Raw genomic sequence first — 20,212 nt, 5'->3', positions numbered from 1 at the left:
TGCGGAAATAAGTTCAGTGCTGAATGCCATACATTTGAAATAAATGTAATCTGTCAGGCAGACAACCAACCAAGAGTTTAGAGCTTCAAACAAGCACACAGGGGATGTCCTGTGATGGGCTGGCAGGGTCTGTGTAATGCAGAGACTCTCCCACAAGAATCTGTACAGAAGGCAGGCTGTCACAAAACAGTCCTCTCTAAGGACATCCAGCAGCGCTTTCCTCTTGAAAAAATATTAGCTGCTCTGGAAACTCATTAAGATTTAATCACAGAATATTATTCTTGCATATAAAATTGCCACCCAGTGATCCAGAACTTCCCTGGCAGACTCTGTCTGAACCTCAGAGAAGTGGATGAAGTCCTTGGTCAGCTACAAGATACTCAAGGAAATTATTTGTCTACAGACATGTTAAATACAGAACAAATTTCTACAAAGTATGAGAAATCTCGGCAGGATATTTGGGTTGTGATACTGAGAGAAGTGTGGCTCTGCATACCCCTAAATGTCACGATGCATTTTGAAAAAGCCCTGCATCGTTCTGCCTCTCCAGGGCCAGCTAAAAGCTCAAGCATGAATTGAAGTGCTGATACTTTTGCACCATGACAACTGGAGCAAAGACAAATTATTATACCCCTGGCAGTAGTTCCCCTTTTTTAAAAAACAAAACTAAAAAACTCATCATAGATAATTAGATCAAGAAAGACACGTTCAGACCAGCAGCGTGAAGGTCAGGCAGGGAACACGTCTGCGAAGTGGAGAACAGATTTGCTGTTGGGAATAATTACGGAAATACAATCACAATCCAATTACTGCTGAGTGATAAAACATTTATTTAGAATGAAGTAAACACACCCCTTGTACTCTGCTGCTGCTCAGCCTCCTTGAAGCAGGAGGTAAGTTATTATGGACAATCATGGCAATGTTTAACACCAACTAATTTTGTAGAAAGAGAGGAATTCATAACTAGCCAGGCTAATCTATACACAGCTCACTGACAGCCAGCTTGGGTCTCAGTAATTCAGACTTCCTGGGGGAAAAAAAGAGAAAATCTAAATCATGTTTGTATTTTGTTTTGAAGATTACTGTTTGCAGCAGAGGAGATTGTGAAAGCAAACGTTTCACTCCAGTGACATTGGCTTATGCAGTTCTTTTCTATTGACTTTCTAAAAAACTGTTCACTCAAAACAGAACTTAATTCAGAGTGTCAGTTAAAGTAATCATGCTCATTTCCTCACATCTTGTGTTTTACCAAGAACTGCAGTACTTGCACTTGGCAGAAGAGATTTGCAGAGTCTCACCTCTGCAGCGTGCCCAGGTCCCACTGGATGGAATCCCTTCCCTCCAGCATGTCAACTGCACCACGCAGCTCAGTGTTGTCGGTGATAAAAGGAAGAACAGGGAAAATTATGTACCTATAGAAGATTTTCTTGCTGCCCCTGATGTCCCTGGCCATATTTAATTCTATCAGGGTTTTAGCTTTCCTAACCTGATCCCTGGCTGCTTGGACAATCTCTGTGTATTTCTCCCAGGCTACCAGTCCTTGCTTCCACCCTCTGGAGGCTTCCTTTTTGTGGCTGAGTTTGTCCAGGAGATCCTTGTTCATCCATGCAGGCCTCATGGCATTTTTGTCCGACTTCCCCATTGTCAGGATGCATCCCTCCTGAGCTTGGAGGAAGTTAGCCTAGGATATAAACCAGGTTTTGGGGCCCCTTTTCCCTCCATGACTTTATCCCGTGATACTCTACCAAGCTTACTCCTGAAGATGCCAAAATCTGCTCTCCTGAAGTGCAGGGCAGTGAACTTTCTGTGTGACCTCCTCACTCTCCCAGTGAGTGGATCAGGGGAGATCAACTGCTGCAAAGGGAAGAAAGTTTCACAGCAGGGATGGTTGTGCAACAGAATGGGACTGGAGTGACTTTGCAAGGCCTTGAGTAACCAGATCTGACCTTGCACTTGTGCCATTCCAGGGACAACCGCACACAGGGAATCAGACTGATGAGCACCAGAGCTCTCTGCCCACCCAAGTGCTTTTGTGGCACATGCTCTTCACACCCACCATCAGACACCTCACACCCTGCAGTCACCTTGGGCCTTGCAAACACAAGCAACATTTAGTCACCAATTTAAGCACATTTAGTCACCAATTTAAGTACATTTAGTCACCAATTTAAGAACATTTCTACACATCTACACATTACACCGCATCTAAGTGCTGCTTTGTTTTGTAACTGATATAAAGCAGAGATTGCTAACTGACAAAAAAAATGGGGAAAAAAAGAGATGGTGTTACAAAAGGAGAAATAGCTGTGATGCAGATCTAAGATATCTGAAATTTTAGTTGCTGCTATGATCCCTGTAGGGGTCTGTGGATGCAGCAAGACCGACAGAAACTCTCCTGGAGACAGAAAGACATTACACCAAATCAATTATCATCCCAGCACGACTGAACTACTTTTTGTCAATCTTAGCACTTAACAGCAGTGTCATCTTTCCAAAGATGACCTGCTATTAATTCAACACAAAAGTCACACCACTATAGCTTTAAAATTTTGGTAACAGGCAGCCAAAGACAAAAATCGATCATTGCTATTTGCAGAGCAGATGCTGCTGAAAGATGACATCGCACCAAATGCGTCTGTGCCAAAAAGCATTTAACTTCCTAATTTTATAGGGTTAGGCTAAAATACGAATATTTGACAGAAAGTGACATCACTGCTGTGGTAGAGAAGAGCCTTTTATGAGAAGGTCACCCTGTGGTGACAAGAAAGGTTTCACTGTTGCATCTATTTTGGAATCTAAAGAGTTGCTTATAAGGATGAGCCATGAGAGCTCCCTGGAGCCATTAAAGGTCTATCATTTAGATGTGCAGTCATCTTTTAGGAGCTATATTAATTACACAAATGGAACACCACAGCTCTGCTGGGGCTGCTCCAACTGACTGCAGAACTGCAGGTTCAGAGTGGCTGTGCAGAGCAGGGAGGGCTGCTCAGAGCTCAGCCTCTGTCCTGTGAGGAGCAGAAGCCCCCCATGGAAAATTCACAGGCATTGCCTGGTTTAAAAGTCATGTTTAAAAAGCATAAGAACATCAGTAATGTTGTGCCTGAGAACAGAAAAAGAAGGTGTGAAACTAGTGGGTCCAAAGGTAGAGAATGCTCTAAGTTGTGCACAACAAATATCCCTGTAAAACTTGGATTTCTGTGTTATCCTTCAGCACTGGAAAGCAATGTCCAACTGCACGTGGCAGTGTGCAAGCTGGGACAGTCCCTCTCCAAGCACAAACAGCCCAGACAAGCCAGAAGACAACTGACAGGTACAGGCAGGGCGCTGCAAGCAGCCAGCACTGCATCCTCTCCTCTGCCAGGCTACAGCAAAGGCAACTTGTAAGGAAAAAACTGAACAACAATCCACTCCTTTCCAAAAAATGTCACCTGTCTGAATAGTTGAGGGAATGGAATAGGTCAGTCTTAGAGGCTGACTGCAGCATACCAAGCACCTCACATGAAGCAAAAGATGACAAAGAAGGTGTGGAGAGCCTCCAAGTCATTTGCATTCCCATATGACGCTGCAGAGAAAGCAGAATGATAAAGAAGTAACAGCCCAGTCAATCAAACCAGCAAGAGATTTACCTTTCATTCCCACCAGTAAAGAATACCCATGAAACTATATCATTTGCTATCATCTAGCCCCTGAATCAAAAGACTCATTTCGTTGATTTTGCCAAATTAGCCCTCACAACTGAAAATTTTCAGAAGCTCATAAGCTTCAAAGGATGCTTTCAAAAAGAAAGGGAGATTTACAAAGACCTTCTATCTATCTGAACAAGCTTGCTGAGCAATGAAACTAAAATTTCTGCTTCTCTCTAAAATTATTCTTCTCTACTCAAACTTGACATCAGAAGAATCCTTGTTTTATTATTCTTTCCTCTTGAAAGGTATTGCAAAGGTCTACCTAGGGTGGATATTCTGGAGTTACAAAGCTTGTCATGAGAGGGAGAGTTAAGATAACCTCAGAAACACATTTTCTGTGCACTTTACTCAAGGCAGTTTATACAGTTAATACTTAAATACCTGTTCTTGAAGTCGCAATGATTAGATTTCCTCCCTATGCCACAGAAATTGGAGCTGGAGTTATGGCTGGGAACAGTCAGGAGATAATGCTACAAATTAATTTACAATGAAGCTGACACAAATCAGCAACGATTAAATGATCAATTACTACATTAATGATTTTGAACTAAAAGGTGATCCTTGGTACATGTAGGTGCACTTGTCAAAAATTCAGAGGCTGCAATCTCTACTAAGCCTTAGTCCTCACTGGTCTCAGAAAGCTGCTGCTTTATATTCAATTATGCAACTTTAAGATTGAAAACACATACTTGAGATGTACAAAAAAGTGCCTGTTGGTCATGTGTAAGCAACACTTCATTAATATTAAATTTCAAATGGAACTGCAGTTTTCTTTGCTTTGGGCTATTTTTTAGAGATCACAGATGAACTTTAGCAGCTGGACAGCATAATTTGTACAATCTGAAGAGGACTGAGTCATTTCAGGCAGCAGAGCAGAGAGATGTCAAATTACTCAACCAGAGCAAAAATTGCTCCATCGTTAGTAAGTTCATCCCATGGAAAGAGGAGCTGAAATTTCCTCGTATTAAAAGCACAACACGTAACACTTTTTATCTCTTTATGAGGACAAGTCTCCCCATAATTATGGCCTATCTCAAATTAAATCAAACCAAAACACTCCCAACAGGTTCTGCTATTAATAAGAAACTCCTAAATTAACATAAAAATCAACCTAAATCTCTTAAAGAATGATGTGTGAAAGACATCTAAGGAGAGGAGCACCAACACTCACCCAAAGCTGTAACATCTCTAGTGAGAATCCTTCCAAAAATAGGGGAGGAAATCCTCACAGTAATTGAAGGTGCTTAAGGTCAGGGTACCTCCTTTTATATCTCCTCTGCTTTAAATCTCAGACATGACTATAAATGTAGAGCAGCTTTCTTCCTCCACCACAGATTTTCAGTGGCCACCTCATGTCTTTCACCTCATTAGCTTGAATTGCTAATTTAGTCCAGCAGCCAGAGCACGTGACAAGGCAGCAAGATGCAAAGGTGCATCGAGAAAGAAGTGAACATTTCCTATTCCGCATCCTCTGCCTCAGCTCCTCACAAATCTTAATGAGAAACAAGCTCATCAGCAGGGATGTAGTGGTGTAGTCTTCACATCCAGCACCTGTGGGTAACAGTTCAGGCTTCAGATGGCACAGAACCAAGTAAGCACTTCCTAACTCCCCTTTCTATTCATAAGTCAGAAACTCATTTGCTTATCTAGAGAGAACAGAAAACAACATTGCAATGAACATTTTTTTTTCCCCTGAAGCTTGAAAATCTGCTGGAAGAAACAAATTTGGTTTTGAACTTCTGCAATGAAGGAATTTAAGAGTTTACATTTTTTCTTACTCCTGCTTAGGAGTAAAGCTTTCTCCAGGATTTATTCTGATCCAGTAGGGAGTGAGTTTATTCTTAGAAGGGGCAGGTAGGCTCCAGTTTGCCTGAATGTGCACATGCACAAACGTGCATGGGTTGGAGAAGTACTTACTAAGTGATTTATTCTGTCTCGTAGTTGAGTCTCCTGAAGCACACTGCCTCCTGTACAGTGCTCAGGAGCCTGTTAATCACTCCTCCCATCTTCTCCAAGAAAAATGTTTCTGTCCAGAAAAAAAAACCCTCCCCTACTTTCTATCCCCCACCCTACTAAATACAGGAGTACTCAATCATAAACTGTTAAAACCAGCAAAAATAGCTGTTAAACACATACATCCTTTCTCCAATTTCAGTATCTCTGAAAAGTTAAACAGATAATTAACTCTGTCTTAGCAATGGAGCTTTGTCAAATGTGCAGGACAACCAAAGGTAGACAAGCATTACTCTTAGATCCTGGATTTAACTTCTCTTCATTCTCCAGCCTGCACAGACCCAGTATTTCAATTACTAGGGCCAGTGTTCAAAAAGAAAAACAAAGCACACAACAAAAACCCCACAACAAAATGACACAACAGCTCCCATCCCTCTGCATGTTCACACAGCTTAATACTCTGAAGCAAATTTTGCTGGCCACTGCTCATGTCAAGCCTGCCAGCAAGGCTGCTATCAAAAGTCAAAAAGCAAGAGGAACATTTCTCTGTGCAGATTTGTATTCCCCACACCCAAGAGTGGCAGTAGGATGTTTCTTACAGTTTGAGAACAATTTAATCAATGTAGGAGTTTGTATAAGCAGTGTGTTATTTAAATACATAATGCTGAGAGTGTTTTATGGTTCAATTATGACTAAATGGACCAATTTGCTTTAAACACAGAACTGCACCACTGGACATTAATAACACTAAGTAGTGGGAAGCTGCTGCAAAGAGCTCTTACTGTCCATAAGGCAAACCAGAGGCAAAGCAAGTACCTTTGGCCAGTATCTTTGACGTCCACATGATGTAAATCCTGACAAGATGTGGAGTTACTCTCCACAGTAGCTGCATGAGCAATTTGGATAACGTGCCACTGCACTTCCCTGGACAACTAATGATATTACCATCTATGGCCACCTCAGCTATACACCAGCAATACTTCAGTCAATTACAATATTAATGCAATCACATAATCCCTCTGCCACCCATTCTCATTCTGCTGCTCACACTGCAGGTTTTACAGTCATTGCTGTACGTGAAAAATCTCAGGTTAATTCATGGGGAAAAAAACGTTTCCTGAGTCTTGGCAGAAACATTTCTCTGGCTTAGGTTTAAGTGTCACCCACTGGATGTCTCACACAGCCACCAAGATGACAAGCTTACTCTGAATCATTTTTCAAATAGGAAATTGCCAAGTTTGCATCTGAGCTCATTTAATTTGCTAATGAAGCCCAGTTCCCCCTCAAAAGGGGAAATACTTTTTTAAAATGACACAACCATGCTTAGCAGTGTGGGCATGGTAAAAGCACAACAAACCCCAAGCCACCTCAAACTGTGTAAGAATGAAGCCTGTTTTTTTTTTTTTATTTTGAACATTTACAAACTCTTAAGAATTTTTACCAGCACATTACATTATCAAGGTAGAGACAACAGTGTTATTGAGGCTTCTGGTCTTCCTCTGCACCAGACACTGTACTGAATGTGTGCCACATGAACAGAAACCCCACACCCACAATCCTGCCCCTGTCTCCAGATTCCTCATTCATTTCAACCCAAACACCAGACAGCCCAACTCACACTACTGCTGGCAGTTCTGCGTTCTCCAATATAATTCACCACTTATTTGATGCTTAAACAAGCAAGATGTACTTTAACAGAGAAAACAGGGCAGACTATAGTACTAGACAAACTAGATCCAATTTCACTTGGATCTGATCGTATTGCGGAGCTCAAGGAAGGCAACATGATTATAAAATTATGTTCCACTCTGTAAATCAGAGAGACAAATTCATGCCAAGATTCCACTATCTAAAGAAGTACAGCAAGTAAAGCAGAAAAAAGAAGAGCAAAGGCCTAAAGAGTAAAAAAAGGCTTCACTGTTTACTAGCACTATATATCCTCTCAGAGAAAAATTAAAAAAGGACATTTCCAGATATATTAACAGCTCAAAAGTTATTCCAGCTCTCAAGCACAATGGAAATGTCTGTTATTACAAATCATTGCTCATCTATAGTTCTCCAGCTACATTTAAAGTTTTCCTGGAATAGTTTAACTGCAATCCATAAGTAATCTTTCAGCAATCGATTTAGAAGTAAAATGTGTCGCAGCACAATTTAGTATCTGCGGTCTCAGGCAATCACTTGAGTGCTTTCAGAAAGTGTAACAGAATGTCACTGTGACATTTTTAATGCTGCCTGACTATTTATATTGAGTGCCCCGAATAAAGCCAAGCGAATGAAAGAATTTAAGCAAACACAATTACAGCTCAATTGACTGCAAAACAAAACTTCCCCTACAATGTAAAACACTGGAATTTAAGATTCCTCTGAGCCTAAGAAGTCACGAATTGATTTATGCAGGAACCACTTTCAAGTCTACTGGAAGTTGTTTGCACTTTCAAGGCTGTTGGAAGTTGTTTGCTAGAGATTTCTAAGACAATCCTATCCAGAAAACACTGAAATACAACACTTTAAACACTTCTTACATTAAAAAGAAATACAACCAAACAAAAAACTAGTTAAGACAGATTTATTTTTTTTAATTAGAAAGAAGGGCTAGAACACAACTTCAGAAGCCTGCAGTTAAAAAGTCCAGGACACCTAGGGAAGCTATAATGCCATGTAAAAAAACAAACCAGAAGTTTTTTATTGACTTAAAAATAGGTTCTACTGTGAGTCATAACACAAACTGCCAAAAATATATATAATGTCTTTAAAAATATGATTCAATGAAGCTCCTTAAAACTCAGCTGTTCTCGAACAGCATTATTATATTTAGGATTACAAAAAAACACTTTCTCCAGAGGATTCTGCAGCAGGCTGATGAGCTTTAGGGCTAAATGCATTTAACTGAATTTTATGAAAATGTAAATGGCAAGCTGAAAAATGGAGCTGCAGGAAATTCTCATGAAGGACAAGCTGCTCAGAGACACTGCCTTGCATCCCCAAAACAAACGGAGGACTGCCGCGTGCAGCAGCCAGCATTTCAGAGTCACACTACCAAAGGAGGAGGAGAAAAGGGTGTTAAGGTAAAGTTATCATTTTCATTAACATCAGATTTGCTGGAATGAAGCTTCAAGCAGGCAAAATGCAGCACAGCGTGCAGCAGAGTGGGCTCACTGGGCATCACCATGTGAAGCCCACGGGCAGGGAAGTGGTCCCTATGTCACCACCACCTCCAGGACCTCCAAACACCTCCTGCAGCACCTCTGCCATACACCTGGCTCTGAACACCCTGCACGGCAGCAGCAGAGGAACAGAGAGTGCTTGAGGAGCCTGAAGTCTAAGGAGGGTTTAAACCAAAACTCCACTTTCCAGTCACGGAGCTGTCGAGGAGTCGGAGCTGGTTGTGGAGCTCCCTCTTGAGGGTAGAGGCTGCCCTGTGCTAAAGGCACTGCTGCAGCCTCATAACTCATTCTGCTCAAAACCAGAGCGTGTCCTTGCTAAAGAGATGCTATCAAAGGCATCTCCTCGAGCCTCTGAACACCACTTCACAGACAGCACTAGGAGCTTTTGAGTTAAGAGCACTGCAGCCTTAAAAAGATAGTGAGAAGATAAGCACATGTCAAACACCGAAGATAAACTCAAGAGGCGCTTTACTTACACAGTGCTGGCAGTGCAGGAGCACCAGACAGCAAAACCTCTGACACTGTGAGCCATGAAATGGAACAATACACACTGATGATGAGAAACTATCAGTGCTGTCTGTTGGTAAAGAACTGCAGCTTCACCAGGTTTATTTAATACTGCTGAAATGTCCCTTTCTTTGGATGACATTTTAGCTGCTTTAAGCATCCATCCATCTCCTAGCTAGACCGACCTTGTTCCACCACACCATGCTGCCCCAAGCTGCTACATGGACTGACAAGGCTGGGTTTGAATGTGCAGAGTCATGTTTATCAAAGTCTGGAAAAATCTTGAAAGGGGTTCTGCTGAAATCTCTCTCCCAAACCCAACATCGTTCCACAAGCTTCAAAGAGCCCTCACAGGGAAGAAGCTTTCAGCACAGAAATTCCTGAGGAAAGGATTTTTCCAAACTCCTGTGAAGAACAGCTAAAGGCTCAGTATCAGATGGCCAAGGAAGTCTTTGGAAGCAGTGCCAGAGCCAAAAGAACAAGCCTTGCGTGTGATGGTCATACTTTAGTACTGCTAAGCCCTCAGCACTTTCCCCACTCTTTGAGCAAACAAAGAGCCAGGCTGGCCAGTTGAGTCATCCCTGACTACCTCTGCCTCAGGACTGTGAGGTTAATAACCAGTGGGAATGGCTTTCTATGAGAATCCATAATTCAGAAAAGATTCCTTTTCTTGTAGTCATACTTTTCCAGGGAGGCTCTCCCTGCCATTTCTTTAATCAAAGAAACATTTTCAACCCTTTTCCAGCTCAAGCTGTAAGGTCCTCCACAGACAACCAGTCACATAATTTCAAATCTTACATCCTCTGACAAGGCTTGTGGCTTTAGTAAGCTTTCCTGTTTTAGGGCAGCACGGATTTCAAGTGGAATGTCTGAAACAGCAACAGAGCTCATTCTGTTGTCCTCAGTGACTGCAGCAACACTACAGAAGCACACCAGTCTAGAGAGATGCCAACCCCTCCCACTGCATGTCCTGCTCAGATGAAGCCTGCAATATATTTGTCATTTCATAAATCTGTCTCTTCGTTGATTGCATCACTCCTAACACTGACTGGTTTCAGAGGCCAGGTTACAGCCAGATCACCATCTAAAGCAACACACATTTTGTCATTAACCCCTTGTTAGAGCCCCCCTCTACATTCTGTGAAAAATACAAAACCCAGCAAAATAGAACTGACAAAAAACCTCCCAAAACTACTAGCTAGAATCAGATCTTATTTGATTAACACAAAAGCTTGTGGAAATTGTACACTTCAGCTATACCAAGTGCAAGACTACAAAGCATGGCTTGAAACTTGGACCTAGAAAGGTTTCTCTACTTCCAGAAGGCACTGGCCTAAGAGTTTTGGTCCCTAGAACCAAAAGGCACAATAATCTACCAAAAATATCAAAGCAGCATTGGGAATATGATATGTATTAGGAATACATACCATAGCCCATATGAAGGTTTAAGTAATATGCCAGAAGTCAGAGATGTTTCCTTACTTTTCATGGTGCCCTCCTCTTCCTCCTCCTCGGTGTTGATGACCATGGTGCCCAGCTGGGACTCCAGGGTGCCATCGTGCTCTATCATGGTGTTGGCTCCCTCACTCATGGTGTTCACAGCCCTGATTGTGCCAGTTTCATCTCCACTCGCCCTCACCATGGTACCCGAGTCCGTCTCATCCTCCTCCTGTTCAAACAGGCCACAAATGTACATTTCACTGATGGTGGTGGAGGCACATGAACAATGTCTGTGTTTAAGGACACTGGCAAGTCACACGAATTCAGAGGTTTTTACAGACACACATAGAAACAACGTTTGGTTTATGCACTTTGTTCTCTCCCTGTCATCTCCAAACAGGTAATGAAAGCTAACGAACGCTTTTCTGCCAGCATGATAAATAAGAGAACAGATAAATAATTAGCAGAAATTTCTCAGTGCAAGTTGTATCTCATTTCTGAGCTGGTGAAGTGTCTGTAAGAGTAGATTAGAACACTCAGTCAGTCATCAGTGTTTCTATTCATGCAGGCAGTTCTGAGAGCTGACCCTAACCCACTGTCTCCAGTGGTACAGCTCACTGAGGAGTCACCAGTTACTTGACAGCACCAGGTCTAAGCCTGCAGATTAGGTGGCACATGGAAAGAAACATCCCTCATCCTGTTTTTTTATCTATTTCTAACATTTAGGTAGTTTTACTCATTATAAACTTCAGGAGCGCTGAAGAAAAATGAACTACATCTGCAGATCTTTAAAAAGGATTCAAATAAATTATCAAAGTTTGGTAACTTTTTTCAATGAAAATCACTTTTTATCTTTCCATTTGTTTAAAGGGACTAATAACAAAAATCAGAGTTACTGCTGCCAAGGCTTTGGAGACTGATTCTGTAGGAAAACACAACCACTTCTGGCAGAACAACTTCCTGGCAGAGTTATGTTAGCCATAGGTGGCAGTTCCATCAGGTGGTGTGTGCTTCACTAAGCATGTATTGTGACTAAGATTTAATAAAGAAAAGGGTCAAGATTTCCACAATTCATTTGGTTTCTTGAAAATATGAACCAGCTGTCCAACTGCACGAACAGAAGTCCCTTTCTAGGTTTACAATAGAGTTTCTAGGCACCTCACCTTAGATGAGAAGCTCATGTTTTGTTCTCAGGATGAAGTTCACATTCTTTATGTGACCATGGCCTTACTGATCTGTGTTAGTGTTAGAAGGAAAATACACAGGTATTGCACATCAAGCTGTAATCTCCACCTCAAGGTCATGGAAAGAGAGAAGTCGCCTCTCCACATTCTGGTGGAGAGCATTTTACCTGTTGTGCCAAGAGTGTCTATAAAATTTACTTCCCAACCTCAAAACCAATAGCAAGAGAGGAAAAAACTACACAAGATGTTAACAGAGGAGAATTAATTTTGTGTGGAGTGGAGTGGGTGAGAGGAAGTAATAAATTTGTTAGCTACACATCATTTAACAAAGGACTACATCAGAAGTTTCCACAGCACTTGGGAAGTGTTTGGGAAGCTTTTCTGCCAGCAGACACAGAGTAGAGAAGCTTCAGGAAAACACACAGAACCAACAGAGAGGACTCAACTCCACCACACAGACACCACCTCTCAGCATTGTGACCCCAGATCAGACAAAAATGAGGAAGAGATGGCAAAGACAAAACTCAGGGTAGGGACAGTACTCGTAGAATTGACATCATGGCATGACCAATGAAGTCACTTCCACACTCAGTAAATACCCAGTCCTGGACTGCAAAACCAGATGCACAACGTGTTCAGCACAGATACCGTGGACCATGCTGCTCAAGTGCCACCCCTGAGCAGGGCTGGCATACAATGCCTTGTGTTGCCCATTTAATTTATTCAGGCTGGAGCAGGCAGAGGCTCAAAAACCAGCTTTCAACATGCTTCCCAAATTCACATGCTGTAACCACTGAAACAAAGAGCCGAACTGAAATTCACAGCAAGCCCTGAGCACTTCCCATGCCCTCACCTCAGCCTTCTGTCGGGTGCTCTTGTGTAGAAGAAAGTTTCTATAAGGGATGTTCTAAAGCACAACAGTGAAACAACACAACAGGCTTATATCACAGTGCATCAGAGATATTATTATTCTATACAAGGAGAGCAGTCTAAGAACTGAATCTACAATGAAAAAATTCTCACTATTGCATAAATAGTATAATCCAGCTGGGAAAATGAAGCAAGTCTTCTGCATACAGCACTTTGTAGCCCTACTCAATCCCAGCTCTCAAGCTACAGTATAAGGTGAACATTCCCCCACACATGCTGCCTGTCCCACTCAAATACAGCTTGAGCAGGGACCAAGCTTTGGGTTACACAGTCATAAAGTAGAAAACTCCAGAGCTAAGTCAAATCCACTGGCAACTGGACAAAATATTGCAAAAACAAAACCCAGAGCAGTTAAGCCTTACGAAAGGAGCAAGAGTTTGGACTTTGCACACTGCTGCTATTAAATACTCACTGAATTTTCTTCATCCTCTTGGTCGAGCTCACGCTGTTGTGCCTCTTGGCGTTTCAGCTTGATGTCCATTGCTTCATTAATCAGGTCCCGCAGAATTGATACCCCTTTGGCACTTTTAACAAATGGATGCTGAGAAATATTTTAAAAACAAATAAGCACTGCATCCAAAGCAGGATAGAACAGTAAAACACTGTTATTATGGCCTAATTCAAATCAAAATAACGTTTAACTCGAAACATTACTAAAATAAACACCCAGTTCTTCTGTTTGGCACAGGAGGGAGGGAGACCTTCCACCCTCCAAACAAGACCAAGCTCCAAGGGCACAACTGATGTGAGACCTTGGGCTCATTCACCTCTCACAGCTCTTCTTACTTCTTTCCTTAGCTTAGCTGTCAAGAGCCAATTACACAGACCATTACCAGGCCTGGAACATTCTGAGCAACCACTTACATTTAGCCTGCCCTGTTTTGTGTTTTAAGAGACAGTTTCTTGGCAGTGCTGGTGGGAATTTGAAAGTAAAACAACAAATCCAAAGGAAACAAAACCAGCAAACGAACAAACCAACAAAAGCCAAAACAACAAAAACAACCCAGAGAAGACAAAGGAAGTTGAAGTCAGACTGGCTCATAGAGAAGAACTGAAAAGTTGAAGTTGAGTGTGAGATTTTTAAAATGACATATTAAAAAGTAAAATCTGTAGTGAGCAGGAGCAGCAAGAAACGAAACCAACATCTCGAGAGCCACACAGCACAGCCTACCCTGAGCAAGCCTCCCCCAGAGCTGATGTTCCCCTAGGAAAAGGCAGACCTGCAGCAGCTGTGTTGCAGTGGCTCTCTGCTCCGGGCTCTTCACAAGACACTGCTTCACAAAGTCTGTGAAGTTGTCCGACCACAGCTCTGGTTTCCGGAATGTTGGAGGTGGATTGGTAGGAATCATGAAAATTGCCTGAAAGCAGAAGGATATTTCAGATTTCCACAACAAAGCTTAAAACCAACAAGTCAACAGAAATACATCCAAACACATGCCGGTAACTAAAGAACAGTGGGCCTTTCAAAGTGCTGCCTCTGATGAGTTTGTGCCAATATTACACACAAACCTGCCCACAGGGATCAAGTAGCAGGAAAACAGACTTTTCTCACTAGGCGCTCACACCTGGCTGAGACATTATGTGCCCCAAAAGTGTGAAACTAACATTTTGCAGTCTTTAAAATTTGTGGTTGCATTAAAAAAAAAGAAAATCCACCTTGGATAATGCAGCTGAATATATTTTTCATGTCCAACACAGAGCGTCAGCTACGTCTTACACAGAAGAGGATTGTGGTTTTTTTTATTCCCATGCAGATTCTTCTTGACAAAGACCTGTTTCTAATTTAATCTAATCAACAGTACAAAGAACTAACAGAAAACAACTTGTTCTATAAATTAAAAGCAAGATTACATGCTGATATGTGATTCAGCCACCTATATCAAACCTCTTGCATACAACAACACATCCAAGGCCACAGTCCTCACCCTCATGGGATGAATATCTGCATAGGGTGGCTTTCCTTCAGCCATTTCTATTGCAGTGATTCCCAGGGACCAGATGTCTGCCACACAATTATACCCAATTTCCTGAATCACTTCTGGAGCCATCCAAAATGGGGTCCCTATGACTGTGTTCCTCTTTGCCATGGTGTCCTGAGGAGAGAAGGATAAAGATCCAGACAATGGCAACTGTATCAGCCAAGAACAGTCATTAATGAATTATCACCCTAATTATCTTGCAGGCATGCAGATTATTAGACACAGCAAGACTAGAATATGGAAGTCTGCAAAAACAATTAAAAACTGCTCACAGAACTTAAAAGTATCATAAAGAAAGCAGCAAATGCTATTGCAAACCATTACTTAGTTGTAACAGCTTCCACAGAGGAAGATCTGGTCTAATCTGCTGCTGGTTTAGCATCTCATGTTGATGAAAAGTGCTGAAAAGCAGCTATGAACAATTTGTCAAACTCCACAATCCCATCACATTCCCACACAGGTTAAAAAGATAAACTGAAATGCACACAGCCACCCTGGTTTTACTTACTGTAAGCTGTCCTGCCACTCCAAAATCAGCAAGTTTAGCATGTCCCTCTGTATTTAGCAATATATTTCCAGCTTTGATGTCCCTGTGTATTTTCCTCATAAAATGCAGGTACTCCAGTCCTTTCAGTGTCGATTGCACTATTGTAGCAATTTCCTCCTCTGTGAGCTGAAGAAGGGAAGAGTTACTGCCAACATACCAGTGGCTGAGACACAGCACCATTGTGCTTTGGTCTGTGTTTTACTGAGATTCGCTAATTGCCACTTAATTGCCTTCATAAAAGGTTGCCATACCAGTGGGGAATTAGTTAGAGACTTACAGCATTATGTAGCAGAATTAGATCACAACCAGCATACATATATAGACACTACCACATTTCACATGCCATAACCCTTTCTCAACTAGTAATTCTTACCCTGCAATAACCAAAGGAAGGCAAAGTAGAGTCTTACTTGGAATCAACCTGGGTTTTCAGGCAAGCCAACACACCAAAACCTGCTCCACCAACTAAATTACCCAGATAACCAAAACTCAATGAAATCAGTTTTCTCATTTTCAGAGGAACAAAGGAACTGCACCTCAAGTTATGGCCAATGGTTGTGTCAGGCATTGAACACTGAGAATTATGCCCTAACTACTCAGCTTCCTTGAGCTGCTGGACACCCATATCCCCATCCATACCCTCAAAGCAGGAAGGACCTACAGTTTTATTTCGTAACCGAATAATGTCGGACACGGATCCAGCGCCGCAGTATTCCATGACTATCCACAGGTCTGTGTTCTTAAAATAGCTGCCATAATATTTCACCACATGAGGACTAGGAAAAAAGAAGTATAAAACAAAGGGTCAAACACCAGAACCAGCATCTCTGAGTAATTCCAATACACTGCGGAGACCCTACACATGTTTTAGAAAGTCGGTGCTGAAGTGCCACTGAAACCCAGATCAGAAGTATTCCACAACACCCCAAATTCTGCACAGGGCTCCCCAGTCCTGCCAAGCCTGTTCCCACAGCAGGGCTCATATGACCTGCCAGTAAGTCACTCCAGGGAGCTAAACTGTCCAGCAAATCCCACGGAAACAAGGAGTGATTAGCCTTCAGTCTGGTTCAGCTCCCTGGACCAGGTTACTGCAGGGTCACTGCTGGGGCAGGAAAAGGGAATGGGAAACAGGCCACAGCAGTCCCGGGAAAAGCTTCTGCAGAACATCTGCAAACAAAGAGAAACATCAAATAAAGCCCATAATTTGCTGGAAAATGGGTATCATGCTCATTGAGACAAATGTTCCCTCACTACCACATGAATCAACTTGTCTCTTCAGTTTAGTCCAGGATATATTTTAGGATCTCAGCAGAACCTAAGACTCTGTCTCAGCTATCTGGCTGCCCAAAAAGCAAACAACCTAGTAAAGCACAGTGTTAAGAAAAACCATGTGTCCTCTGGAAAAGGTAAAGCAGAAACTAACAGAAAGACTGTCCCTGATTTGATGGAAATGGAGGTAAGGAACATAAGTGTGTTTAATCTATTCTCTGCTGAACATTTTCTAATGAAAAAGCTTGAAAACTAGCAAGTCAGTCACACTGCACAGTGTCCCTTAATGCTTGCACAGAAAATGTGTTGCTCCAGTGATTCACTCCCTCTGCTGTTCACAACTGTAAGGTCTCACTTTAGTGCTTACAAAAGGCTTACAAAACTAATATTTAATTTAAGAGAAAGTAGTAATGCATTTCAAGTTATGCAGCAAGATTTTTCAGGAACAATTTCTTTTCAAGGTACACTCTGCTGCCTGCCCCTAAGTCATCTTCATTTAACTACAGTGAGAGTGGAATGCAATAGAGTAAGTGGTGACTGGGACCACAATTTTATACTGCTCATGTAATTTGTTTTAAATGGCTTTCCACACAGGAAGTCCTTCAAAGTAGTGTTTCCTAAGGCCAGATTCATAATACCAGAGAAATGAATGTATTTTAAACCTTCAGCCTTGTTCTTTGAGAGGGTCTTCCCTACCCACAAGCTTTTCACTGGCTAAGTCACCGCAATTTTTCCTATAAAAACATGCACAAAGGGGGACAACCATCAGCCCAAAGAGCTGCCAGCAGGTTATTCTGGGGATGCTCAGATCAGCAGACAGCTTGCACTGCAGCAGAGCCTTCACAGGCAGAACAGGACCAGGAAGGACAGTCCTGCCACCCGAGCAGGTGACAGCACGGAGGTTGTGCACATGCAAGAGCAGTCATGCATTAGCGGCTCTCACCCACGTGCCCTTTAAAAAAGAAACAAAAAAACCTCCTTCTACCAGTTTTCTAGGCCTTGCTGGGAAGGCAGCAGCCCTGTGGGAGCTGCTGTTCAGCACACACACAGTCAGGTTTCCTCTGTCCAAGAAGCGATGGTGCCCAGGCAGAGCTGCTCGCACGCTTGGCTCAGCTGGCAGCGAGTGCAGGGTCACCCCACGCAGCTCAGTGCTCTCTCCTGCTGCAAGCCACATCTGTGTTTTCTTACCTTCCACTACCCAAATGGCCAGCTAAGGTGACTCAGTTGAGACGAGGTAACTCGACTGTACAAGTCCAGCCTTTTAAAAACATTTAAGGCAACATCGTGGCTTTTATTTGATGAAATGCCAGGGCACAGGTGATACTTTTCCTTGCACCCCAATAAGGGGTTTTGCAGCCCACGCTTACCTGTCACATTGCTGCATTATGGATATTTCCTTTATGATCTCTTGCAGGTCAGATTCCACAGGAACTTGTTTAATTGCAACAACTTGACCCGTTTCTTTATGGATGGCTTTGAATACACTGCCATAAGAACTAGAAAACAAAACATTGAACACTGAATATAAAAATGCAAATGTTATGGCTTTGCTTTTTGTGAGTGTAACCATCAGGTAAAACATTAACTATGCTTTTATTAAAAATATTTTGTATTTTAGTGTAAATGATCAGCCCACTAACTTCTAAACACTATAATACAAGTAAGTCAGCACACTGAGACAGCAAGGAAAGAGCACACCATCATTACAATGACCATAGCTTTGGAATGACCTTTTGCACAAATTCGACAACTAAAATTCTCTTTTTCCAGCACAGAGTACAAGCTGAGCATCCGTAAGAACTACAGCTCTGGTCAGAGAGGTTTGCTTGTTCCTGTCAGATACAATCATTCTAATTTCCAACTTCTTTACTTACAGCAGCCAGGCAGATTTACAACTCAGTCTCTTCAACCTAACTGCTTAAGGCAGTGAAAGTGTCACTCCTGGAGTGTTCCCATGCTGCTCTGCCTCACCAAAGGGCACAGTGTCACTCAAGTTCACATCCACCAGGCAGACCTTCCACAAGAGGTACTAGGGATGAACTACAAAATCTCTCAAGCTCCCACAGAGCTTTACCAACTCCAGGCTGGCATTTTTCAAGAACTTTTTAACTCCTTACTGCTGACCAATAACCTGCTATTTGGATTAAGATGCCACACTCTTGGGAAACAAATTCTTCATTCAGTTATTAACCAAACACTGTCTCTGTCTTGGTAGCTACCTTTCAGAAACAGGACCATGACTAATGAGAAACATCAGAGTCCACTGAACACACCCCCATTACACAGATGTGTTCCTGGAAAAACAGACATTGGGCCCACTGGAACACAACACATACCCTTCTCCAAGCTTCTCCAGGACATCAAATACTTCTTCAGGCTGTTTGGTTAAACTGTCTTCATCTAACTTCTTCAGCTGCCTGTATGGGTAAGAAGAGACAAATTATTATGTTTAATTTTATGGCAGTTTGGGCTCTGTTGAATCAGAAGAATAAACATCACTTTAAATAAATATACAAAAGGCTTGGCATGAAGTAAATAAACATACAATAAATAAACGTATAAAAGGCTTGGCATGAAGTAAATTGATTACAAAGTTTATTTCACCTGATGAGGAGACTGAATATTATCAGCATCCAATAGCAAAAAAGGACTGGGAATTACAAAGAATACAGTGTGAGCAGGCACACAAATCTACAGCTCCTATTAGAAGAAATCAGTCTCAGGATCTATATGCTGGTGGTCATGTCTCAGCATGGCAGTCTTGAAGCCATTGAACATATCTGCTAAATTTCAATATCTGGAATGGAAGGATACCTACCAAGGCCATAAAAAAGGGAACATCATCTCCCCTGATGCTTAGAGTATGTGTGGAAGACATTTGTTGGGAGGCAGGAGGCAATACTGCTCTCACCCGGTACATTTTTAACATCAAAATTTCAGATCTTAACTTCATGGGCCTGGACATATACGAGGAAAATTCTATCAGGTAAAAGGAAACTCTCAGGATCTTAATGCCATCCTTCTTAAATGTATGACTAATAAGAGTCAGCTGAAATAATTTCTACGAATAAAAACCTGCCATGTGCTATGATTCTTCATGTGGCCCCCCTTTCCCCCAGTACAGCTTTTAGGGAGATCCTGTACACAAAGCAACAAGAAGATCAAACATATTCGTTTGAGTCTACACTGGAGAGCTGTTCACCAAACCTCCTGAAACAGCTAAGGAGTACATAACAAAAAGGTCAGAAAACAGTATTTGATTGTCAGTGGTAAGAGTATCCAAGAGCTCACAAACAAGTGTTCTTTCATTTTCACGTGAACTTAAAAAAAATCTGAAACAACAATAAACAAAACCAAAAACCAGCCAACAAAACCCCCTCCAAGCTCCCTAAACCAGCTCATGCAAGTTTTTTAAACACAGAAACTTAAGAGTCTCAGTTTTCAGCACTAACTGGTGTTTAAAGTAAAACGCATGTAGTTGCCTGCAACCGCAAATTACTCCGGAAAGCTTCTACAGCTGCTGCTAAGGATTAGGTCTCCAGTCAGAGAA

The 20,212-nt window shown here is 42.0% G+C and overlaps 1 protein-coding gene across 2 annotated transcripts in view; it reads right to left on the bottom strand.

Moving 5' to 3' along the window:
* The window catches only part of STK4 (serine/threonine kinase 4), a 45,946-nt gene that overhangs the window by 24,166 nt on the left and 1,568 nt on the right, over window positions 1-20,212 (bottom strand). The window contains exons 2-10 of one of the 2 annotated variants that reach the window (XM_066198702.1): window positions 18,999-19,079; window positions 18,030-18,158; window positions 16,055-16,169; window positions 15,355-15,519; window positions 14,793-14,960; window positions 14,088-14,225; window positions 13,280-13,408; window positions 12,791-12,844; window positions 10,796-10,982 (exon numbers count right to left, since the gene is read on the bottom strand). In XM_066198702.1, the coding sequence (XP_066054799.1) occupies window positions 10,796-10,982; window positions 12,791-12,844; window positions 13,280-13,408; window positions 14,088-14,225; window positions 14,793-14,960; window positions 15,355-15,519; window positions 16,055-16,169; window positions 18,030-18,158; window positions 18,999-19,079 (1,166 nt within the window). The remainder of the gene's footprint in view (window positions 1-10,795; window positions 10,983-12,790; window positions 12,845-13,279; window positions 13,409-14,087; window positions 14,226-14,792; window positions 14,961-15,354; window positions 15,520-16,054; window positions 16,170-18,029; window positions 18,159-18,998; window positions 19,080-20,212) is intronic. The other variant, XM_066198703.1, reaches the window with a different exon arrangement.

The sequence above is a fragment of the Chamaea fasciata genome, unplaced genomic scaffold, assembly GCF_029207755.1.
Source record: "Chamaea fasciata isolate MVZ Bird 193981 ecotype frontalis unplaced genomic scaffold, bChaFas1.0.hap1 SCAF_17, whole genome shotgun sequence".
NCBI classification, from domain to species: Eukaryota; Metazoa; Chordata; class Aves; order Passeriformes; family Sylviidae; genus Chamaea; species Chamaea fasciata.
Note: the sequence above shows the minus strand (reverse complement) of the source record. Positions and strands in the feature narration are given on the sequence as shown.